The sequence below is a fragment of the Grus americana genome, chromosome 2 (genome assembly GCF_028858705.1).
Source record: "Grus americana isolate bGruAme1 chromosome 2, bGruAme1.mat, whole genome shotgun sequence".
In the NCBI taxonomy this organism is placed as follows: Eukaryota; Metazoa; Chordata; class Aves; order Gruiformes; family Gruidae; genus Grus; species Grus americana.
The window spans coordinates 164,244,252-164,269,929 of NC_072853.1; the positions used below are offsets into that span (position 1 = coordinate 164,244,252).

The following is a 25,678-nucleotide window of genomic DNA, read 5'->3' on the forward strand; positions in this document are numbered from 1 at the left end:
CAGGTTCCAGCCCCTGATATTCACTGTGTCATCGGTGGAAAAAAAGAGAAAAAAAAAATGGACAGAAAAAAAGCCTGCTTGTCTGCATGAAAGATTCTTCTTCTGCATTAACAGTGCAAACCTGATGGATATGACAAGTACTACTGAAGAGACATGGAGACTTGTGATGCCTTTAACCTCATCAGATTGTGCAGCACAGTGGCTCACAAAAAGCCCCCAAAACAAAAACCAAACCTCAAACCCAAAAAAACCTCAACAAAAAAACCACACCATGGTCACGAAACAACTCAAATATATGGCGAAGTTCTGAGGTAACTGTAGTCCCACAGTTATGATGTCTGTACCTTTTGGGGAAGACTTTATCTCCCCATTTATTAGGAGGAAAACAGAGCGGTCAGAATTTATTGAAAGGAAGTTGGAAAGAGAACTGAGAACACTCTGTTGCCAGTATATAAAAGTAGCATGTGCCTAACCTGAGAAAGCAGTGTTGCTTCTTGTTAATGTCACCTCAGAATTAATGATGTAAAGGGAAAATGAAGAAAAGCAAAAAAAAAAAAAAACCCAAAACCCAACACTGGTGCTTTATGGCCTGACGTACAGAAAATGTTGCAGAGCAGCTGGGTTGAGAAGACATGCCCATTCTTTCTCACAGCACCACACAGGGAGCCCACAATGAAATTAAGAAGCAGCATAAATAAAATATATACTGATACAGCAGGAATAATTAAGACATTGAATTAATTTCTGCAGAGACCCAAATTTTAACTGGACAAAGATGACACACTTAAATGCAGGTAGATGAGACACCGGCAGTGTAAGCAGGGGAAAAGATACAAATGTCTCACATTTTGGGGCGTAAGTCAAACACTGAGGGATGTTAGTGAAACATTTCTTGCTTGAGTAGCAGTACCTAAAATTAATTCTGAGGACCACCACCACCACCCTGTCCCCAACCCTCTTTTCCGAATGCAACAGGCATTGATCACTCAGAGAGAGATATCCACGTGGAAAAACTCACTAACTCGACTCAGCAGGGCTTTCCCATTATAAAAATGAGTCACCTGCAGCATATCCTTAACAAGAGCCCAGCTCAGAAGCAATGCTCATGTATGCCCAGAAATCATATTTGTAATTAATGAGAAACTTCAAAGACGTCTTAAACCAATGAACAAAGGTTTATAATCTGAGAGGACTTCTTTTCCTCTGCCCTGACCTCCCAGCTAATAACCTGAGTTTGATAAAGCTTTGTGAACAAAGAACATCTAAAAAAGAGGGCTGGGAAATTCAGAGGGACATTAATGGAAACTTCTGCAAGAGAAACAGACTGATGGGACCATGGCCCCACGTAAAAACATCTCATGTCACTGTAATCAGTCATTCAGGTAGGTTCCACCTCCCAAGAATTAATTACACTGACAGCAGGGTACACTACTTACCTCACCATTCAAGAAGCAGTAAAATACTGACACAAAGAAACCCTGGAAAGAATAGAGAGCAGTCAATTATTAGGTAAGTATTTTACCATGCAGAATCGGGGATGGAGCTTTATCCTGGGATCATCCTGAGCAAAACCACAATCTTGTTGAGGTCACCCCCTTCCAGACAGATGAAATCTTTACCCTACAACCTCATGAGAGAATACTGTCTTGCAGCTCACAGGTGAGATATAAGAGCTAGAATCTAGACAGCTCTTCCACTCATGGAGGGGATTGCCTCTTCAGCTGTGCTAAAGCTTATCTGCAGCTTCCAGCTGCCTCTCCAGAATGGCACAGACCCCCTCACTGGTGCTACGTCATGCCTGCCAGCTCTACGTGGATGTTTCAGACGCTACAGCGGGGTATCAAATGGCCTTAGGTGATCTTGTGTGGGCAAGTGCATCATCAGGTTACTTACGTTCATCTGAGCTGAACTACTCTGTGGAATCTATTGACAGCACTGACTAGACTCCTGTAATGACTGCAAAGACCGTAATGACTGTAATGGAAGCTCAGATGACGACATGATGACATTGTCATGAGCAGAGTCATACCCATTTTGCTTTCAGCAGTGGACTATAATTATTGTCACCACAAAGGAGAGATTCCCTGTGCTTGCTTTCTTACATATGTCTTAATAACACTAACAATAAAATAAGCAGTGTAGCATTTTTTGAGACATTGAGCATCAGCAGATAAAAAATATAATTAATTTTAGGGAATGGAAAATGTGGATTGGTTCACTGGTAAAGGCTAAAGTTCATTTCTTCCTAGATTAAAAGGATCATTTTTCTTTTTGGACATTCAGTTTTGATTTGTGGTGGGAAGCACTGTGTTTCAAAGCTAAACATGCAATCAGTAAAAATAGTAATCTAAAGCTCAAAACTTTTTATAATCCATAACCCTAGATTTAGCTTGACAGTGTGTGTGCTGGGTAGTTGCATTGAATATCCTGAGTACCAGAGTGCTTGCTCCTGCAGATATCAGAGGAAAACCATTAATGTCAAACATAGTTCCACCCCAGTTCAAGAAGTTCTTTAAGCAGAGGTAAAGCTGTAGGACACACCCAAGCAGGCATGTGTGGCTAAACACTATTCAAGATCTTCAGTCTCTTTAGGTTTTGTGCCAAATCCAGAAATCTGGGGCAATTATTCAGGTTCCACTGCCCTTTACATCCTGGTAGAACTCCTCTTAAATTCAGAGGAAGGAGGAGACAGATAGGGTACGAGTTCTCAGACAGTTGGTATGGTCTGATGGCTGAGTGCATGCACCGTTGCAGGAGAGCTGGAGTGGGAGAGGGGGATAATTAGCTGGATAGCTAATGTCTTAATCAAATGAGCCCAACAGATAGGAGTTGTTTCCCTTTGCTTTAGCAAACATCTAGTCTAATGCTCAGCTCACTTGTGCTCTGTGGAGAGGTATCTTGAGAGGGTGATTCATCATCCTCTCTTACGCAGTTTAGGATGAAACATCATCTCTCTCCACTGACTTTAGATGGAGCCCAGGTGAGGAGCTGTAGCTATAGACTGAACATGGTGCTGATGTTAAGGGAGATAAATCCCTCTGGTACACACCTGAGAGGAGGTCTCCACTTCATATGACATGCTTATATACCTATTACGTAAGCGTGAACAAAGTTGAGCTCTTTTCAACTGTTATTTCTATCATGGGCTTCATTGCCATGTTTCATGGCTGAAAAGCACTGAGTATTCTTTCTGCAGTAGCTGATTCCACTGTAAGCTTGTTGTCTTACCTGAAAAGACTGCAGGAAGGAATTGAAATAGATGAAGACAATCTGGGAAATGTCATCTTCACCAGGGTTGACAAAGAAAAGCATATAGGTGATGCCTAGCAGAGGCAGAAGAACTAACGTTGCCTTGACTGCCTTCCTGTGGGGAGGAAACAGAAAACACAAGTGAACACAAGAAAGGACAACTGTGTTATCTGGTCTACCGAACCCAATCCAAACAAATCACTCCTGTAGTGGAGAGACGGGATGAGTCTTAGAGCAATTCAGAGGGAAGTGAAGTACCTACATTAGCTGGAGAGGGAACTTAGGTGCCACCTTAAGACAGTTCAGCACCTGCACGTGCCAAACAGGGTGTAGCTGAGAAGAAAACAAAAGGATGGCCTAAGGCAAGTCTGCTCAGGGCTGTCCAATATGTACAGCCACTGGGGGAAAGAAGCATTTTAAGAGAGAAATTCACATGTCAACTTCTGTCCAGTGTCTAGCACAGGTGACTGGAGACAGGGAATACAAGTACTCCCCATGGGTACCTCCATCTCTCGAGGCACACTGCTGGGGCATTTGCTGAGGATAACAGTGGAAGCCTGTATTTGCACAATAGCCAAGTAATTTGAGCTTTTTTCCAGGAGGACATCTGAGTTGTAGACAATTCTCAGCCTGCCTGCACAGGAACAGCCCCAAGGTTCATGATCGGCTTATTGTGTAACACAAGATGGAGGCTCCTAGGGCCCTCAGGCAACGAAGAACACAAATTTCTTAGAGCTCAGGAAAGGACAGTTAAGAGGGAGTCTGATCCTATGTCCAAAAGGCTGAATAGTGTTTAGCGGGGAGGCATGGAAAGAGTGACAGCCTCCACTTTGGGTGGTGAAGCCACAGGTGAGTTTTCTAAGTTAACGCTTTCTGACCAGTGCCTGACCAGCTGGAGAAAGGTGTTCTGGGAAAGCCTTTGCCTTTGAATCCTGCTGTTTGTTTGTCCCCACACTCTGAACTCCAGGGGACAAATGGGAACCTTTTTAATATCCCTCCCTTTCTCTCTCTTCTTCCTCCAGACAGTTTCTGTCCTAGCAACGAGGCTTGCATTAGGTTCAAGCCTGGAGATTCTCTGCAAGCTCGGTGAGTGATTTCTCGCACCTCAGGGTGATGTAATAAGTGCACAATTTAGCTGCTGACCAGGGCAGGAATACTGTGCCCATAAGACCTGCTCTATGCCCATCTTTTGATTCTGTCTGGAATTTAAATGCTCGCTCTCTCTCTCTGCAACACCTGCACACCCAACACAGTTGCTTATGGCTGTCTGATAAATAACAAACAAGCAGATGGCGCGCAACGAAGCATAAATGATTATTTACAGAATTATTAAGGGCTAATCTTTACCATTGGTGCTATAATAGTGTCTTGGGATGTGAGTTGCAGAACAGCACCTCATTGTGCTAGACACTGTACAAACACAGTAGACTGCAATTTCGCTAAGTCTGTTTAAATCTCTGTATAACGCCGTAACAGGTAGATAAAGACAGGCAGGTAGGCAGGGGAGCACAAAAGCATTGCCAGTCTCAGGACAGAGAGACAGTCTTAACGAAGTAGCTGTCACATCATTTAATACTTGCTTAACAAATGTTTGGACTATGCAGCTTTAGAGCAGCAAGGCTTGCCCCAGGCCTTCCTGGAATTATAAGGATTTCTACTGAGGCTGCAAAAAAGAAGATTCTCTCACAGAGCTTGTAGTGAGGCTAGGATCACCATCATCTGTTCAAGGACGAAGGCAGTTACTTTAGATTGCCTCAGAATCTAGCATCTCTAATGCTCCCTGCAAACTGTGGCAGGGGGAAAAATGTACTGGATTTGAACCAGTGTTTTATCATTCTAGTTTTAATTTTATGGCATGAGGTTTGAGCATGAAAAGGGGGTATTTTCTCCCTTCATTTCTCAGGAAATGTGCAGAGAAGAGTCTGAACAAGAAAAATCAGACCACTGCAGTAACTTCACATTGGTCCCCAAACCCCTGACAGGAGTAAAAGGAAGTTATCAGGCAAAACAACAAAACCCCATTACTGTAGCAAAACTGCCTCCCAAGTCAAGAGCAGGCTGATCTGAGGACATCGGGATTCAAGCCTCAGCTTGATACACTGAGATTTTATCCAGAAATGATTTAGAGGATTGTGACTAATCTCACTCCACAAAACCTGTGCTGTTTCCCAGTGTGAGGAGCTGTCTGTCCATAAATACCTCAAAACGCTGGCCCACCTTGCCAGATACTGCAAATGCTGAGAGAGGAAGGGCACTTGGAATCTCCTGATCTCTAAGAATTTGCTTTTAGCCTGTTTAGGCTGATCTAAGCCCTCACTGCTGCCAGAAGGGGCCAGGCCACCTTCCTTCTGCTGCCCTGGGCTTAACATTCCTGTATTCTCCTTTCTGCCATGCTTGTGAGGTTGCACAGCCAGCCAGCTCAGGAAACTAATCCACCCAAGAAGCCACCCCGTGTAAAGATCATAATTAATTAAGGATCAGTGCCGTGATGCAACCCATTGCATGGTTACAGTAATGCTGGTACCAGCTGAAGGGAGGGGACACAATCGCCCTTCATTCCCATACCCTACACTTTAAAAAGAACATTAAACCCTACTGTAAATACCTTTACATGCATAGTAATGATACAGCTATTGATTACAGATGTGATAGCAATGTTTTGGCCCAGGCTCTGTTCTTCTTTTACTTCTGGCTCTGCTGGGATATTAATATGAATGAGGATCTTAATACGCATACGCACATGATTTATTGGGAAGTCTTGATATTGTATTGTTCTGCCTCTGCAAAGCTAGAGACTGGGACAGAGAAGCAACCTAGTAGGGCCTGAATATGTTTTCACTGATTCTCCAGATTAGGTGAAGGAATGGTCAAGTCATCAGTGAAAGGAGCTATGATATATTTATATAATGTAATACATATGCTTGTGTACGTATAGAAATTGATAGACAATGAGACCAACAGTGGCATCTGGAAAGACAAAGATGGGACAAGGACAGGGCAAGCAAGGCAGTTCTTTGTTAACACCACAAACAGCAAGAAGCAGCAGCTGACTTACCTGTACTGTATTGTTTCTGAAGTAGTTGAAGCTCTCAGCTTTGTCATTAAAATCCTAACTATGTTAAATAGAAATACAAAATTTATCTGGAAAAGAAGGAAGAGAGAGGAAAAAATAAGACCAGTGAGTCAAATAATGGCTTAAAGGATCCGATAGACCTTAAAAAGCGCATTTTGCAGTTCCAGTCTGACTGAAAACAGCCTCTTGGTTTTACCATTGATTGCAACAGACTCGGAAGTTTACTAGAAGTACCAGATTATGCAGCAAATATCCGACAGCTATTAATGTTTTCAAAACAGCGATGAAAATGGAGTACAAATTTAATGGTCCCGGCAAGGAACTTATTTTTACTCCCTTTTACTCCTTTCCTGGGTGCCACAAGGAACTAAGGGCGGGATTTGGTTGGCTGTCGCATCTGTCTCTGGCTCAGCTCATCCAAGGCTCCCTGCGTGGAGTATCTGGCAGCGCTGTGCTGTGTGGATACGGCAGAGGTTTGAAACCATCCGCCCATCCCACAGCAGGCTGTAACGGTTAGGTAGGGCTCCCCAGACCCAAAGTACAAGACCGCATTGCAGACAGCGGAATGTGAGCTAGTCACGCTGGACTCCCTTCGTATTCGGTGGAGGCTATACATTGCACTCCACAGGAGACATTTAAAACAGAGCAGATGAATCATACCTGAAAGGTGCCTATTTTTTTGCACTGTCTTTAAAGGTGAGATGATGGATTTAGCACTTCCTTTTTTAATCTGCTGAGCTGAGTAACTATTATTTCTGTTACAATCTCACCACTGAGAATTGAGATTTGCTGTAATTACTGTTGTTGTAGCATCTGCTAGGGAGTTTCTTACATAAGTTTCCTCTCAGTGTAAACAGGAAAGAAAAAAAAATAACCTGAAAAGAAGATTCTGATTTGTAGACTGTGATCAGCAGAAGCATTTGGCACCAAGGAGCAAGTTTTGGGTTGCTTTCAACACATAAAGTAGGGTAGCTTACAACATACAGATCTGTCTCAAAATTGTTGATGATGTACACTGTCAGAAGTACAGAATTGTTATCTCAGGATTGCTGAGGTCACAACCTAAGCTTGTGAGAAGATATTTCTCTCACATGCATTTCCAGAGTCCGAGGGCTCCTGGCATTTTGCAGTCTATGAATGGAACAATTCTGCGATTGACTCCCAACCATTTCTGAACACTGCAGCAGACCTGCCGATTTAAAGGTGTTCTCAAAATATGCTCTTTTTTTTTTTCCCTGTGCAATGTGCTATATTTCAATGATTACAGTATCTTGGCATCCATCATATCATTCCCTGTGGTTACTGTAACATGGTTTATAACAAATGGTGCAATAAGCACCTGAACAGACACTGGCAGCGTTGGGAATTATGTACATTAAACACTTATTATGTGAGATACAAAAATGCTGCTCTCGGAGTTAATGTGACATTTTTTGAAATTATTTTCTTAGCAGAGCAGGGCTTTAGGGAATACCAGAAATAAATAAAGCAGTGCAGTTTGTATACTTGTTCTTGCTAGAATTGTCTTTGTTATATTTAAGAGCTTGAAGTCAACTGGTTCTCACTTTATCAGAGACAAAAACTGCTTCATATCACTGGTTTGACTTAAAACTTAAACTTAAAAAAAACTTAAAAGAATCTTAAACTCCTCACTTTGGTGATTACACCATTCCTCCATACCCGAAAATGTTCAGGCAGTGTCTACTGAGGAGGTGAGGATGTCCTTCACTCATAGAAAGAAAACTCTGAAAATTCTGAAATTCTGCTACCAAATCTCGAGGTTCTTTGTCAGCTCAGAGCCAGGTTTGGGTTTCATCTATTGAGAATGCAAAAAAGGCACCAGTCCAAAACTTGCCACTTTTGTAATCATAATGGAAGGTGCCAGACGGCATTATAGACTTTCAGGCAAGGGCAAGTTCCAAAAGACTAATGACATGGGATTAACATGATGAACTGGACAAGAGAAAGCATTTCAAGTTTCATGAGTTCTACTTTGATGTGACAGCAGGAAACTGGAAATTCAAATTGCCACAGGCTGCCTCAGAAAAATTAGGGATTTTGATCTTCTCTGAACATTAAATTGCAGAAGTGTGATTCATCAGTCCAGAAGGAGAATTGCTAGCTGAAAAGTCTGGGAGTTACCTCACTAGAAATATTCTTATTCTATATAAATCAGTTTTGCAGACTCCAACTCCTTCCCTTAAGCTCCCCCATCCAAAGGTTGCAGAAGGAAAGCAATGATGACATACAGAAAGGATGTATTATTACTTCTCACCTAGATTTTCATATATGTTTGCACTGATCCCTGGTGACAGCTGGCTTGCTTTTCTGGTTGGCGGCATTAATACCGATTGTCTCGCAGCTCTCTGTGTGCTGGGTGCCACCAAAAGCTGAGCATTCCAATGGAGACCACATTCAGGGAGACAATTCAGCTACCCAAGCACAGACCACAGTTCCATCTGAGGCATTTTTGCATAGCTAAGGCACTGGTACATGTGTCACAGGGCTGATAAGAGACTACATCTGTCTACAGCAGGGACAGGAAGGCAGATAACATGAGGAAGAGGGAGGAAAATTTGAAAAGAAGACAAGTTTGCCTGAAAAGCAAAGAGAAACCTGTTCCAAGAGAAGGAGAGTGGAAAAAAGTAACATCAAAATTTGGTCTGTCTTTCCCTGTAAACCAAAGTTTTGTTTTTTTAAAAGGGCTGATAAATAGGACAGGGGGAAGTAGAGCATTCTGGGCTGGCTGGAAGTAGCAGAAAAATGAGTCATATATATCAGCCCAAGGCATGATAGCTGGGATGCAAAGAGGATTATCAAGTCAGAAGTATCCTATGGCCTTTTTTATGCATAAAGTAAGGTTAGAAAAATCATTCACATCTCCTTCCGGCTTTAGAATCTATGAATAATGTATAGAGCTCTTCAAGGCTTGGTTTTCCACGTTCTCACGGGGCTACTTTCCACAGCTGATGCTGCTCCAGGACAGGACACGAGTTGAGCTTTTGGCTTGTTACGCACAAAGCTCCTGTTACTGACTTTACCCCACAGGCTTCTTCAGGAAAAAGAATAACTAACTCTTCCCCATTCTAGACTAGCTACCTAAGAGAGAAAAGAGAAGGGACTTGGCCTTGCTTATAAAGTGATTCCATCACTCAGTGAGGATAAGAAGAGTAAAAGCATAAAGCACTGAGCTGGATTGGCATAACTTCATTTTAGATTACTTCTAGGCAGCTGGTTATCCCAGGCTCTATTTATATTCAGTGGAGAGAACCAGACACTTTTCAACAGTAGTTCATTTGACATATTTTTAAATGAGAGTTTTTGGATAAATAGCGCTTGGACTTGAACCAGTTGCCCACACAAATTATCCAGCGATCTCCAGATTGTCCTGAGCTTCAAATGAATGAATGTGGCTGTATCTACTGAGGATCTGTGACATTATGTTATACGAAAGCTTAAAACATGTTTGGAGGCACCAGCATCAAGGGTTCCCTTTTGTCTCTATTAAGGTTTCTCTGGGAGATCTTTAAGACTTGAATACGATAACTGCTCAAAGGCAGAGCTTAGCAAGCAAAAAATTCCAAGGCAAAAGACGCAAATGAGAGAACATAAAAATACTTGTTTCTGGCTTTGCCTACTGAAAACACATTTCAATGGTTTCAATGCTAATGATTTCTTTTAAAAGAACACTCCTTCATTTCAGAAAGACATTTGGCTCATTAGGACTTTTTAGTAGCACTCAAAGATCAATCTGAAGATCAATGTCACTGCATAATCAGATGGATTTTTATTGTCCATTTGTCCACACGGGGCCTGGAACCACAGCTCATAAGGATGATAGCTTGAGTTTGTTCAGGACAGAAGACACAATCTGGGAATCAAACTGGCAACAGGCTGCTGCACATAGCCTGCAAAACCTGAAGTCTTTGAAATGAAAATGGAGCTATTTTCTCAGCTGGAGAGAATCCATACGGTTCCAGTGACTAGCGGATTGATTCTGATTTACAAGCAAAGAAGATGAAGCCTCTGGTGTTTATTCCTTATATATATAGTAGCATTTCAAAGGAAGAAAGATCTTACTACTGCACAGTGAGTTTTCCTAGAAAAGAACCTCTGTACTGTATCTCGCAAAGTACACATTTATTTGTCAAGGACTTTCTTGTTATTATTGGAGCTGTGTGTCAACAAATTAATTTCTCTCAGAACTGGACGGCTCTAACAAAACCCACACATTGGTTCCATAAATGGAGACTGATGAATGGGCATTTAAGAGAAGTAATGATGACAGGCAGTGCATCCTTTATATTTATCTTTAATCTCACTTGGTATTTTTATTCATTTCTGTTTATCCATGTTTTCTGCTTCATAATGGAAAATTGAACTAAGGATTTTTTTCCTTGATATTTACTGATAGGTAAAATGAATCCAAAGTTGAGGTCTTGAAGACAGAATAAAAGAGCTTATTTCTTATTCTCTTACTTTTATTTATTATGTACTAAGAAGATCCTTATTGCTGGAATAAGACCTTCTACAACTACAGATGAGAAAGAACTAGTTTTCATATCTTGCCATGGCTTTGGAAGTTTAGTGTTTCCATTTCTAAATGGAGATGAAAATTCAGAGCCCCAAAATGGAGTTATAAGCCAGTGATCCAAAAAAGCATTGGGACCATCTGTTTTGGCACTGATCAATTATAATCTGATCATACAAACCCAGAAGATCTTATGAACCAAAAGGAACTTTTCAGTGAAAAATTTCAATCATAAAAATTTTCTGTCATAAAACCCAAACTCCTTTGAAAGGAAATTTATCTCCCTTAGTGAGATGAAATAGTCAAAATATTCCAAGATGCATAGAAGAGGGAACGCTGACTGTGAAGGCTTTTTTGCAGTTCTTCTTAAGCTCAGGAGTTTAAATGGGAGGTCATTAGGCTCTTTTCCTTCTTTTTTTGAGAGTTTAATGGCAGCTAGCATTTATTTTGCTCATTTCTGCTGGGCTTTCTATGCTATGTTTCACAGAAAGCTTGTACTTCTGTGCTTCCTAGAATGTTTGCTCCTCTTCACTCCCAGGAAATGTAAGTATTATTCTATTTAGACTTCGCATTTTTATGCAATGTAGCAAAATCCACCGGAGGATTAAATAACACAAATTGGCATCAGAAGAGTCATTGTTGCTGGAGCATTATATACTGTCATCCTGACCTCAAATGAATAGTCTGCCAGTTTATTAATGCCTCGTTTTAATTGTTCTATCATACTGTCCTGACATGATTCTTGGACAAGGCCTTTTATCACAAAAGCTTTCCTTTCAAAGGTCACCACAATGACTCCTTTTGGCATCCAGAAAAATGCTGGAAAATGCTATCTGATGAGGAATAATGAGATGTGATTACGAAGAGTGAGGCACAATGTGGTGGATGGTCATGATCAGGGAGACTGTGGAAGAGGCTTCCTAGAGCAGCAGTGAAAGACCAACTCTTCAGGCAAGCAGAGCAGGGCCATACGCATCCTGGAGATTGTATGGGATAGACCTGCGTTTTGGTGGGGAAGGGAGAGAGTGGTAAATGAACAGACACCTTCCTTACCTAAAGCCTGTGTTACACATCAGCACGCAGATCCTTGCTGTTGCTCACAATGTCACCTAAACCAAAATCCAAACACAACTCCAGTCCTAGTTGGGATCACACTGTTTTCTCACTAGAGACCTGCATCATGCATGAGCATGTCCACAGACTCTTTTCCAATCTTATAACCACATCTGAGATCCTCTTACTACTGTGCTGGTCCTTCTGTCTCTCCTGAAACATCTTGTATTCAAAAAGCTTTGTTAAAGAAACACACTGCAGGTCATTCCCCAGTCAAGCCATCTACCATGGGGTCTCTAAGTCACATGTGACTCAGGAGGGCTTCTCTCCCAACTATTTCGCCTGACAAGCCAGGAACACACTGAATATTGCAACACCAGTAAACACATAGCCTTGCAAAACCAACAATGGCACACAGAGGGTTCTTGCCTGGAGGGAATGATAGCCCCTCAACAACCAAGTCATCACATCAGCACATTGAAAATGACCAAGACATGACAGCCTAAAACACGGGCATACTGCTGTGAATAGTCCACCTGGCAGTTCCCCAGGCCGGGCAGGTTCAAGTTGCCATGTGTTGACCATAAGAACCACAAGAGAAGACTCAAGAGACAGTGTTCCTCTAAAGAGGAACCATCCAGCAGCTCACTGATGAAATCTGATTTCTTTTCTGGAAAGTATTCTGAGTAAGACTTGACAGGATGACTTTTGGAGAAAGTTTTCTGGGCAACTGCTGCTGGTCATATGAGTTTCTTATTGGCTGTGGAACATCTCGCAAACAGAATTAGAAATGATAGAATGAAAGAGACAGTGTAGAAGTGTACATGGTAGTGGACACCTTGTTTGACACTATTGACTCCACAGCTACAAAATGTAAACAACAGGAAGACAGTAATAGCAATGATGGCAGAAGTGGAGATAAATTCTGGATGGACTTTAATTAAATTATCATATTATCTTTATCCTCTGTGTAGCTATGACAGCATGCTTGCAAATACTGAAAATTATGATAAATGTCTTGCAAGAAAAACTCAGGGATGTCAACAGCTTGCAGGTCATGAACTACAACCTTGGTAGCAGTGGAAGAACTAGGAATCTGTAGCAAGAAAGAAATGTTAAAAAATCAATACAAAACCTAAATTAATCAGCAGTCTAGTGGTTGAGAAAAAACATAAGCCAGTCAGGTAGGAAGAAGAAGGGAAAATGAAAAAGATATATCAATAATAATAAAAAAAATGCTCAGTCTCTGAACAGAACAATGCAGAAGTGGAAGCATAAATGTGAAGAGGGTCAGCAGAAACTAAAATATTCAAAGAAGCAGTTATATCAGCAAGGAAGATGCTTGCACAGGACTAGGGAATGCTTTTCAGAAAAAAAATAAAAATAAATGCTTACAGATACATACATAGGTGCAATGCTTCTATATATAAAATGGCAAGTGAACAAACCTTTATGACTTTTTTGGAACATCAAAAGAAAGGAACTTTAGTAATGTGGACTGCAACATTTTGAGTGGAACATTAGAGTCAAGTAAAAGGAAGTGAAGATCAAGATTAAGATGCACTACAAAAGTTTATCTATTAGAAGATATCAGAAAGGACTGCATTCCATAAATGCTGGTTAAGTTGCTTAATAAACCTATTTCCCCTGTCTGCAATAGTTTTAAAGACAAATTTGAAAAAGATGTAAGTAACAGGGTGGCAGAAAGACAGCTCCACTCTTCAGAAGTGTAAATGCCTATGTGGTGTTAGGATAATCATGCAAAAGCAGAGCGCAGCACATTTCAAGAAAAAAAAAGTGCGTACACAGTACAGTATCATTACACTGCTAAACTGGGACATGGGACAGGAAGAATTATCGAGTCAAGTCCTATAGCTATTGTAAACAGTTGTATTGAAACATCCTTTGCACAAATGGGCAATATTAAATAAGTTGGTACTATTTCTTTACTTCTATTGGAAGACAGCTAATGAAGGCTGCTTCTAGGAATGCTAGAAGTCTTGTTAATTTAGCTTCGATATAGTAAATTAATGGTCACATGACAATTTCCTTTTGGTCAATAATACTAATAAACTTAAGTACCCTCACTCTCCTCTGTGACATACTTATAAAAACCACCATATCTTTCCACAGTCTTGGTTTTGAAAAAAATAAACTCAGATATTTACTGAAACTTTCTCCATGACATGGTCTTCCAGAACATCAGCCAATAATTGCTATATAAGATATTCATAGAATCATAGAATGGTTTGGGTTGGAAGGGACCTCAAAGATCGTCTAGTTATTGCTATATCCCATAACCTAAAGCTGAGGTGGAGCAGGACAAATTCTTTGCAAGCACTGTAAAGAAGAGCGTTTGTAGAAATAAGGTGTAAAGGGGAAGAATTACATCATTTGTGAAGTCCTCTGAAAGAGTCAGCATGGGGACAAGGGAGATACAGCTGACAGTGTAGTCAGGTTTCTGAAAGGAATTAAAATTTTTTTCTCCTAAGGCTCCTATAGAAATTTTGCTGTTAGAAGTTTGGCGGGAAGAGCATTTTACATAGAAATACAAGAAAGAAAGGATAGGAAGATATATATATATAAATATATATATATATATATAGTCTGTTTTCTCAACGGAGAGAGGCTACCAGTAGATCTGTGCTGTTTTACGCAGACCTTAGTGATCTGTAAAAGGGAATGAAGAGCACGCTGACAGATTTTTAGTAACACTAAGCTACTCAGGATAGCAAAACCAAAAGCTGATTGCAAAGAGCTGTACAGGGACTCACAATACTAAAAGTGACCAGGCAATAACACGGCACATGAAATCACATGATATAAAGGTAACACAATGGGGAAGTAAAGCAATCTTAAATTTACATGAAGAGTTATGAGCTCTGGGTATTTTCATTCACAAAATAAATGTTGGAATTACACTAGCTAGCTCCCTGAAAACTTCATCTCAGTTCCCAGTGGCACTCAAGAAAGGAAACAGAAAAATGCTTGGAATTACTGAAAAAGAAAGTAAAATAAGAGAACAGGATGCCGCTATAAAAATCCATTTATGTGGTCACACCTTGAGTACTGGGGCAAGCTTTGATATTGCCACCATAAAAATGCTACGTCGTTACTGATTAGCATATCCTAAAGACCACTTCAGTACACGTGTCAGCTGTCTCCCGAGCAAAATTCTACATTGCAATAAGGAGAAGCCCGTCTTCTTAAGGACACTTAACTCTTCCACAGCACTTGTCATCCAGGAATGTCAAAGCATTTTAGAAAAAAAAGAGAAGTATCATTAAGCTTGCTTTATAGCTGGGGAAACTGAGACCTAGAGCAGCAATCTAACTTGTTCAAAAGTAAATAGCTGGTGAAGACAGAGACAGAAGTGAACTCCAGGTCTTCCTATCAGCTCACATACCCACTTCTGCCAGCAGTTAATTGATTGTGGTGAATTATTTTCAATGAGACTCAAAAAGCAGAGGTTAGAAAACTGTTCAATTCTCAAGCACCAAGGGAAAAAAAAAAAAATCTATTAAGGCTGAATGTAAGGTTTGAAAAAAACCTAAATATTTGATCTGCCTGTTTGAAAAACTGAAAATTTAATACAATTTTAGCCCTGAGAAATCTTGCAGAGCAGTTTGTATGTGGGGTCAGTTCACCACAGTAGTTACTGAGAAAAAAAGCAGCTCAGTTAACTGCCTCCAGTGCCTATTTTCTGAGGCTTCTCCTCTTATCTTGTGTTTTCACGGTTCACCAGTTTTTTGACAGGGATTACATTTAAAACTGCACATAAGAAATGTATTTTTCTTAATAAAATCAGGCTGAAACTCAGTTCCCTGGCATGTATTTCCAACCCTTTGCCCCTTCTTACTTTCAGAGAGGGATGTATGAATAAAACTTGGTTATGCCACTCTGAGGAAAGATACAAGAATTTAAAAAAAAAAAATAATTTGAAGATAAAATACCTAACAGTGTATTTTTCTAGTGCTATCAGAAATTGAATTTTGAAGCATCCAATGTATTGGATGGTTAGATCTATTCTGGGATATGTTCAAGCCAAAATCCATTCAGGAATGAAACAAAGAAGGATGATTACCTACATTTTCTCCCTCATATTTTTTGTCAATAAAAATACAGGTATCTCACCCAATATTCCGGATCAGCATTTATACGCAATTTCTTTTGCCTCTGAAATTGTCTCTGCAATTGTTTCCCTGTTTTCAGACCAAGTCAATGTTCAATTTTTTTTCTAAGGACAAGTAGGAAAGCAATCAAACAAATCTATCTATCATCTACTGCATTTTTCAAAGTTTTTGAACCCTGAGATATAATAGAGAATAATACAGTTTAAGGATGGACCTTGACAACTGCTATCATGATCAGAGGGCTTTATTTTTGGTCAATGTCCTCTTCCCAGCCCAGAACTTCAGCATGACCTCTTTCTTGGTGTTATACTACCTTGTGCTGCAGCAGTTCAATGCATAGAGGCAAGGAAATGAAAAATCAAAAACAGTGGAAAGAATTTTTGACAGACAAAATTCTATCTTTTAAAGTGATTCAGCATCTTTAGAAGCAGGTTTTAGCCCTCTGGAACTAAGAATATTTACCAACAAGAGCACTCGAATCGCATTGCCAGTGGCTGGTATAATGATGCCTCTTGAACACATGATGACGTTACCTTTGTCCAACGGGCAACCAAACGCAGCTGAGCTGTACGCTGAGCACTTGGCTCTTAACTAACTAAAGTGAGTGGAACCAATTTTAACTGCCGCAGGCCGAGTGCTCACATGTGGACAGGAACTGTAACTTGATGGTGTTTTTAGACTTTTAGCTTTTAGTGTGAGCCCTCTTTTGGAAACAACATTAATTTCTTCTAGTTACATTCACGTGTCTCTCTCTTTCCAGCAGTACACTGGGATAGGTCTCTCACTGAACTATCCTGTGTGTTCTCTCACAAAACATGAACTTCGGTTGAACATTCCAATTCTGTATTAGTTCAAATCCAACTCATAAGCTGTGACTGAAAGAGGTCACAGAGTTGTACGATTTTTGAAATCTTTGTGTCTTCCATTCCTGGTGATCATTGTTCACTGGAGGGAGGAGGAAAGCAGCATTTTGTCCCTATCTTAGTTAAGGCAGAGGCATACAGACATACTGGGGGGGTGATGTTTGACGGTGTAGCCCTGAGTACATGGCAGACGTCAAACTTCAGTGCTCTTAATCCAGCATTTCTCACGGCACCCTTGAAAAGGTCAGCAACTCCAATAATAATAAATGATGTTTGAGTCATTATATATGATTTTATTTTATTCATGTAAGGATCAAAAAATGAGCCTGACAAGTTGCTTTAACACACTATAGAGTTGTGTATTTTAATGATAAACACAAGACTCAACTGTCAGTTTAAAAAAAAAAAAAGGGGGGCGCATTTTAGCAATCAGGAGTGTATTGTAAAATGAGTTTTCAGATTTGCCTTTTAGATTGTATTTCCAGAGACCTCCTTTCCTCACCCCGTAGTGCTTTCTGATGGGAGTAACCATAAGGAAAGGGAAGGAATGGCTCGCCCTTATGTGACTTCTCTAAATTGTATCAGCTGCTTTTCATAGAATCACAGAATTGTTTAGGTTGGAAAAGACCTTTAAGATCATTAAGTCCAACCGTTAACCTAACACTACCAAGTCCACCACTAAACCATGTCCCTAAGCACCACATCCACACATCTCTTAAATACCTCCAGGGATGGAGACTCAACCACTTCCCTGGGCAGCCTGTTCCAACGATTGACAACACTTTTGGTGAAGAAATGTTTCCTAATATCCAATTTAAACCTCCCCTGGCACAGCTTGAGGCCATTTCCTCTTGTCCTATCGCTTGTTACTTGGGAGAAGAGACCAACACCCGCCTGGCTACAACCTCCTTTCAGGTAGTTGTAGAGAGCGATCAGGTCTCCTCTCAGCCTCCTCTTCTCCAGGCTAAACAACCCCAGGTCCCTCAGCCGCTCCTCATCAGACTTGTGCTCCAGACCCTTCACCACTCTGTTGCCCTTCTCTGGACATGCTCCAGCACCTCAATGTCCTTCTTGTAGTGAGGGGCCCAAAACTGAACATAGAACTCGAGGTGCGGCCTCACCAGTGCTGAGTACAGAGGGATGATCACTGCCCTGGTCCTGCTGGCCACACTGTTTCTGATACAAGCCAGGATGCTGTTGGCCTTCTTGGCCACCTGGGCACACTGCTGGCTCATATTCAGCCGGCTGTTGCCTAACACCTCCAGGTTCTTTTCCGCCAGGCAGCTTTCCAGCCACTCTTCCCCAGCCTGTAGCATTGCCTGGGGTTGTTGTGACCCAAGTGCAGGACCCGGCACTGAGCCTTGTTGAACCTCATACAGTTGGCCTTGGCCCATCGATCCAGCCTGTCCAGATCCCTGTGTAGAGCCTTCCTGCCCTCCAGCAGATCAACACTCCCACCCAACTTGGTGTCGTCAGCAAACTTACTGAGGGTACACTCGATCCCCTTGTCCAGATCATTGATAAAGATATTAAAGAGAACTGGCTCCAGTACTGAGCCCTGGGGAACATCACTTGTGATTGGATGCCAACTGGATTTCACTCCATTCACCACAATTCTTTGGGCCCGGCCATTCAGCCACTTTTTTTACCCAGTGAATTGTATGCCCGTCCAAGCTGTGAGCAGCCAGTTTCTCCAGGAGAATGTTGTGGAAAATGGTGTAAAAGGTTTTACTAAAGTGCAGGTAGACAACATGCACAGCCTTTCCCTCATCCACTAAGCAGGTTTATTGTCTTTTACGGCAGTAGCCACACTAATCATAAAATCACAGAATCATAGAATACCAGTTTGGAAGGGACCTCAAGGATAATCTGGTCCAACCTTTCTTGGCAAAAGCTCCGTCTAGACAAAAGTACGGTCTAGACAATATGGCCCAGCACTGTTCAGCTGAATCTTAAAAATGTCCAATGTCAGGGAATCCACAACTTCTCTGGGGAGATTATTTCAATGGCTGATTGTTCTCATTGTGAATAATTTTCCTCTTGTATCCAATTGGAATCTCCCCAGGAGTAACTTGTACCCATTACCCCTCGTCTTTTCCGTGTGACTCCTTGTAAAAAGGGAGTCTCCATCTTCTCTGTAGCCACCCTTTAAGTCCTGGAACACGGTGATGAGGTCTCCCCTAAGCCTTCTTTTCTCTAGGCTGAACAAACCCTGTTCTCTCAGCCTTTCCTCACATGGCAGGCTTCCCAGTGCTTTAATCATCTTTGTGGCACTTCTCTGGACCCTCTTCAGCCTGTCCACATCTTTTTTGTGTGGTGGGGACCAAAACTAAATGCAATATTCCAGGTGTGGCCTGACAAGTGCTGAGTAGAGTGTGATAATGACTTCTTTATCTCTGCTGGTGATGCCCTCGTTGATGCAACTCAGCATCCTGTTGGCTTGTTTTGCCGCTGCAGCACGCTGTTCATTCATACTGAGCTTGTTGTCTGCCAGGACCCCCAGGTCCCTTTCCACAGAGCTGCTCTCGGGCTGGGTAGGTCCCAGGCTGTGCTGCACTCCTGGATTATGTTTTCCTAGGTGCTAGACCTTACTCTTGTCCTTCTTGAACTTCATAAGGTTCTTGTTAGCCTACTCTTCCAGCCTATCCAGGTCTTCCTGCAGGGTGGATCTCCCTTCCAAAGTGTCCACTTCCCCACTCAGTTTGGTATCATCCACAAACTTCATCAGGGTGCACTTGATCCCATCATCCAGATCACTTATGAAGATTAAGTTCTAGTTGGGCTTTGACCCTTCTAATTTTCTCCCTGTATAACCTCACAACATCCTTGTAGTCCTCATGAGTTGCCTGCCCCTTCTTACAAAGATCATAAACTCTCCTTTTTTTCTTGAGTTCCAGCCAAGGCTCTCTGTTCATCCCACAGTGTAATTACTGCTGTTATCTCATTAGTGTTTAATTAGAGCCCAAGCGCAGGATGATGTAGAAAGGTTCAATACACAGTATCAGTTCAGGTCAGTATAGTTACTGGCTCAGTTTAGAGGGGTCTTAAGGCTGCTCTAAATTAGAAGCAGATATAATGACCTGTATATAAAGAGGAAGCCTGCAACTGCACCTCCATTTTCTGTGCCTCTTTGGGTCTTTAAATAGAAAGTGCTGATCTGAGGAGAACAAAGCTCTTTTCATGACTCAGCTACCTATGGCATTTGCCAGAGATACTATCCAATGATTTTTTCAGATCTTGTTGACTACAGGGGTTATGGCAGATTCACAGATTCACAGACTTCTAGGCAATGATATGAAAACTAAATGCTCTGAGTATTGCAAACCTGCTACTTTGTGTTGTCTAAATAGGGTTTGTTCGTGAGTTAGTCTCTTGGTTTCAGCAGGGACAGAGTTAATTTTCTTCCTAGCAGCTGGTACAGTGCTGTGTTTTGGATTTAGGATGAGAATAATGTTGATCACACACTGATGTTTTTAGTTGTTGCCAAGAAGTCAGGGACTTTTCAGCTTCTCATACTGCCTTGCTAACAAGAAAGGTGGGGGGTGTCCAAGAAGCTGGGAGGGGACATGGCCAGCACAGCTGACCCAAACTGGCCAAAGGGATATTCCATACCATATGACATCATGCTCTGTATATAACTGGGGGGTAAGCTGGGAGGTGGGGCAGCTCGGGAACTAGCTGAGTTTCAGCTGTGGGTGGTGAGAAATTGTGCTGTTCATCACTTGTTTTGTATATGCTATTATTATTATTATTATTATTTTCATCATCATCATCTTCCTTTTCTGTCCTATTAAACTATCTTTATCTAAATCCATGAGTTTTACTTTTTTTTCCTTTTTCAATTCTCTCCCCCATCCCACTGGTGGTGTTGTAGCCGCTGGCTGGGTTAAACCATGACAGTTAGTTTCTATGTCTCTGTATCAGTGAGTCTATTTACTGTGAGGCTGTTTGTGTTTCTGGGATGGCTCCCTTGGTGACACACAATTATACTGTGTGTATCACACCATTGTATTTCTCTCCTTAGAAGAGAAAGAAAAGAATTTTTACATAAAACCAGACTCCTACTACATTTTTTTCTCTTTTCAGCTGTGAACAATATGATCTGTTTGCTGCATCTTAAGAATTAACACAGAAATTAACGCTCGTGATTTCAGGTTAGGAAACAGTCAGGTTAGTAGCTGGCTTCCTAGGCAACAGAGCAGCTTTTTTCATGCTGAATCATATGAAAGGCACAGCACTGACAAGGTGAGAGCGCAAGACTGCTTAGCCTTGAAAAAGCTGTCAGCAGCTGCCTATTCTGGAGCTTTTTGCACCTTCTCCAAGGATGCTGGAGTGGCATAAGGGACAGTTATACTGAGTCTTGGTTCCCTAAGAGAGGGGACCCCACTGAGCCCTGTGAATTCTCGTTAGGACATCTTCCTTCTTCCTAGGTGGCTTTTACTGCAAAGGAGTGGAAGAGTAGAATCGCGGTTTTCAGCATCGTCCTTTCTAAAAGCATTGATCTTTTCCATCCACACCCAGCATTTTCTGGGAAAGCATCAGTGCATTTTAGTTGAAAGTTCAAAATGGTTTATGAATGAGCTTCCTCCTTCCTCTGCCTACTGTTCATTGGCACAGAGGACAGAGTGTTGGGTAAACAGATAAACAGCCTGTTAACTGCAGGAGGCACTGAAAAGGAAACTTAACAGCAAGAAAGCTAACAAACAAATACACAAAAATGATGGAGCTGAAGATGATGTAGATGACTGCACAAGGAGATGCAATTCCTTACCATGTGTGCATAATGGAATTGCCCTAGTTCTCAAGAGCCTCAAGTGGATGAGAAGGTATTGTACGGTACCTCTTGTTTCTGAACATTTTTCCTTCTTGCATCTCAAAACATTGTACAAAGGAAGGCAAACTGCATTACGGAGGGAGGAGAGAATGGCCTAAGGTCAAGGAAACAGCCAAAACCAGATCACTGCAATTCTGACTTGCAGTGTTAGCGACTGTGGCAACTTCAGAGAGCAGCTGAAGACGTTTGACCTTGTTTGTGTTTTATTTCACATAAAAGTAGATGTGGAACATCACAGATGCCTATCAAATTATCCCTCAATGGGAGATGGCAATGTCCTTCCACCCACATACATGCTTACCAGAAGAACAAGAATCACTGGCCCTTGATATATGTAGTCGATATATTTCCCTGGCTCTTTTCCAAACCAGCATCTGTAAGAAACAAAACAAATAAGAACATAATTCATAAAGGAGAATGCACTTCTTTTAGATTTTAATATCAAGGACACCATAGAGAGATGCTCCCTTATTCCCCGAGTTGTTTAATCATGTACATAATCAGCGAGTGACTGAGTTTTCTGCTACAAAGCCACTTTTTGCTTGGACACAAATCTAAGCCCCATTTTCCCCTACCATTAGACCATTCATGTTCCCACTGTGTTTTTGGCTATTGCCCATGTAAATATTTCCAAGAAATGTGAGAACCTGCTATAAGGAGGGTGCAGTAGATGTGTCCTGCTGGGTGTGAAAAAGGGATGAAAGAAATATTCTTTGTAAGGAAAAAAATCTGTTATGTATTGCAGTGTTCAGCGACACTTCAATTCCATAAAGTAAGGGTTGTTACTTACAGCAAATACCTCTCAAGCTGTGTGTAAATGCTGTCTAAAGAAGGTACTGGATGAAGAAGGAGTTCATCCCATTGGCTTTGAACCAAGCTGGTGACCACCAAATCCAGCACACAGTTCAAAGACGTCATCTGAAGCTAGCACATACCTGACCCAACATCACCAAAAGGAAATCAACTTAGATTAAATGAAGTCACGGGTAAACTGAAGGGCGTCAAACTAGCAGAGAGCCTGGATGTGTCATGTGTGACTGAGTGCTGGTTTGACTTTCACTTCCACTACTTACAAGCGTTTTTCTCCCTACTGTGTTGTACAACAGACTAAGCCTGTGATTTCACAGTGACCCATACTGACGTTCACTTCATTCTCTTAACTAATAAATCAGTTATATTTATGTCAGTAAATGAATAAGAAACTGGGCTTAGGCCTAGACTCGATCATTTACACCATTATATTTTCCTTGTTGCAGTTTTGGCCCAGGCCAAACAACAGCTAACTCCCAAACTCTTTCTGGGGAACAAATCTGGAGCTAGCATGAGCCAGAGGACATTCCCAATAGTCTACAAACTGCAGCTACCCTGATTTGGAGGCCAAGAGGGTTTAATAATATGGATGTGACCTACTCCACGCTATTTGGACTCCAGCCCCAGGAACGATTCCAGGATCAGCTAATTTAATCTTACAGATACAGCCACATGGTCTGGATCCTGGTTCCATCAAGCAGAGGCAACTTTGCTGTCATAATGCCTTAAAGGTTTAGGTCATTGGAGCTCCAGATAGCTTAGGAAGTAAATTTTGGAGTTCAAAGGTCTGAGAGGTTTTTCTTCCCCTTTGTTGTTACCATGTAAAAAGTCAACAGAACAAAACACGTCTTCCCTGTGTTCACCTTGTGACAAAAGATAAGCTTAGTGCCACTGAAGACTTGAGAACAAGGGCAATTCATGAGCCAAGGAGGCTATGGAGACAGGTGCAGATTTGCACTTTTACAAGCATTCAAGAAATAACACTTGTTGCCTCAAAGAGGTTGCAGTCTGTAAGACACAACCTCATGAGTGCAAGGCAAATAAGTTGAGATAAGGAAAGCTATGGCTCAGATGGAATTATTTGGAATCACATAATGCCCCCAAAGCCTTTCTCCAAAATGTGTTGCTTGCTAAAACAGAAGGAGCTGTTTGCTATTGCAAAATGTTCTTACTGAACTGACTGTACAGAAATATTGAGATATGCAGCAGATATCTAGGAACACAATTCGGTATTACACAATTGTTTGCCTTTTCTTGATTGAATTTTTACATCTTTTAAGTTCCAGAAAAATGAGAGAGCTTTGAATATTTTATAAATATTAAACATGTCTGTTATTCCCTGGTGCACTGACTGCAAATGAGTGTAAATTGATAATTTTGCAACTACTCTTCCAAAATTTGATGATGAGAGCAAGACTTGGAATAAGGTGCTTCCTGCAGCCAAGTTATCATCCAAAAAGAATCCCCCAGGCAGCCTTAAATGAAGGAAACCAGGTTTTTGTTTAGTTGGTGGGTTGGGTTTTTTTTTGTTTTGTTTTGTTTTTTGTTTTTGTTACGGAAATATAAAGATATGAAGAAATATGAATTGCAAGATAGGCCAAGGCAGGAAATACAACTCTCCAGAACTTGCAAGACTTACATTTGACAGAATTTTTGAAAGGGATTTTGAAAGAACTATTACATATTGCCTGAAACTCCGAGAACCAAGAGCTATTAGGAGTTTCTAGGACGCTGGCTGTTCTAGCAGAGGAATCTAGCACAGGGACTAATAAGAAAAGGGCTGAGGCATGTGGCAGAACTTAATGGGCTAGAAAAAGTCAGTAGAGAATTTGGAACAGAGCTGGTAGAGCACAAATGAGGTTCCAGGGTAAAGGCTGCTCATTGCTCTTTGGAATTTAAATATTGCTTAACTGTAAGACTATACTGAAAAGCAAAATGCTGGCATTTATTATCTGAAGCACAGGATTAGCCCAAGGTTGCATTGAGTGAAGCATCACGTGTATACACACACTGTCACACAATTTGAGGGAACAAGGTGATGGCCAAAGGTAGACTTCTACAACACGGGCATCTCCATGGGAGCTTGATGCTCCAGGAGTTAGTGCAGAAAAAAAAAAACCAAACCCAACCAAAAAAAAACCCACCAGCTTTTCTAGGATGGTGTTGATCTCCTTAGGCTATAAAACAGTTCTGTTACATTGTAATCTAAACATTTCTAATATACCCGTTAAATCAGGCAAGTAAGGGTGAGAGGACAGATATGCCAGTGACACTACATAGATCTGCATTTGATTAGCTGTATTTCATATTTACAGTCTAACTGTTCAAACTGGAACTTTAGCTGAACTATTGCAAACTTTTCTGCTTGTCATCTTAACTCTTACTTTAAATCCAACATAAGCCATTATTTCTGCAATAAAATCAGCACTGCACATTTCTTTAAAACCAAAAAGAGAAACCTAAACCACTGAAAATTACTTGATGCATCAGAATTTTAATTCCATCTGTGTGAAATAAAAGCCATTTTCTTTTTTTTTTTACCTCCGAAAGAATAAACAAACACTCCCTGAATATTGAAGGGGACAATTTACGAAGACAGTTCTGATTAGACTCAGATATGTAAACATACTTCTATTGAACAGCACTAATTAATACTATTCATGGTTCTCCGACAGTTCTTTATATAACAAAAACCACCACCGGTTTTATCATTCTTGTTAATTAGATCTCACTAATGTTCTTCCCCTTACCAAATGTCCATCAGTGAAATTACTATCATAATTCTTAATCATTTGTGTGGTTTTTTTATTGAGAGTTAACAGTATTTTTTTCAGAGTTATCAGATTTTGCTAAAGAACCGCTAAACCCCAGACAGGTTATTTGCCACAGTACCAATTATATTTGCCTCAATATGCAGAACATGCTCTCTAGTAAGAACAAAAGTGAAAAGATTACGAAGCTGGTTGAAGCATTTTCTTAACATTCTTTCTGTGTGCTACTCTGAGCTTTTAACCTATTATGAGCTACACAAATTGAACCCCAGTTCAACCTCCGAACAACTTCAGTTACAGTTCAAATGCATAGTCAGATGAAGAAGAGAAGTTCCCCATTTTATTCTGAATTTTGAGCTGT

At 41.0% G+C, this 25,678-nt stretch overlaps 1 protein-coding gene across 4 annotated transcripts in view; it reads right to left on the reverse strand.

Annotated features, from left to right (window-relative positions):
* The window catches only part of CRHR2 (corticotropin releasing hormone receptor 2), a 159,554-nt gene that overhangs the window by 14,111 nt on the left and 119,765 nt on the right, over positions 1–25,678 (reverse strand). For 3 of the 4 annotated variants that reach the window (XM_054817734.1, XM_054817737.1, XM_054817738.1), the window contains 4 exons: positions 22,038–22,110; positions 6,305–6,390; positions 3,229–3,364; positions 1,437–1,478 (listed from right to left, as the gene is read on the reverse strand). In XM_054817734.1, the coding sequence (XP_054673709.1) occupies positions 1,437–1,478; positions 3,229–3,364; positions 6,305–6,390; positions 22,038–22,110 (337 nt within the window). The remainder of the gene's footprint in view (positions 1–1,436; positions 1,479–3,228; positions 3,365–6,304; positions 6,391–22,037; positions 22,111–25,678) is intronic. The other variant, XM_054817735.1, reaches the window with a different exon arrangement.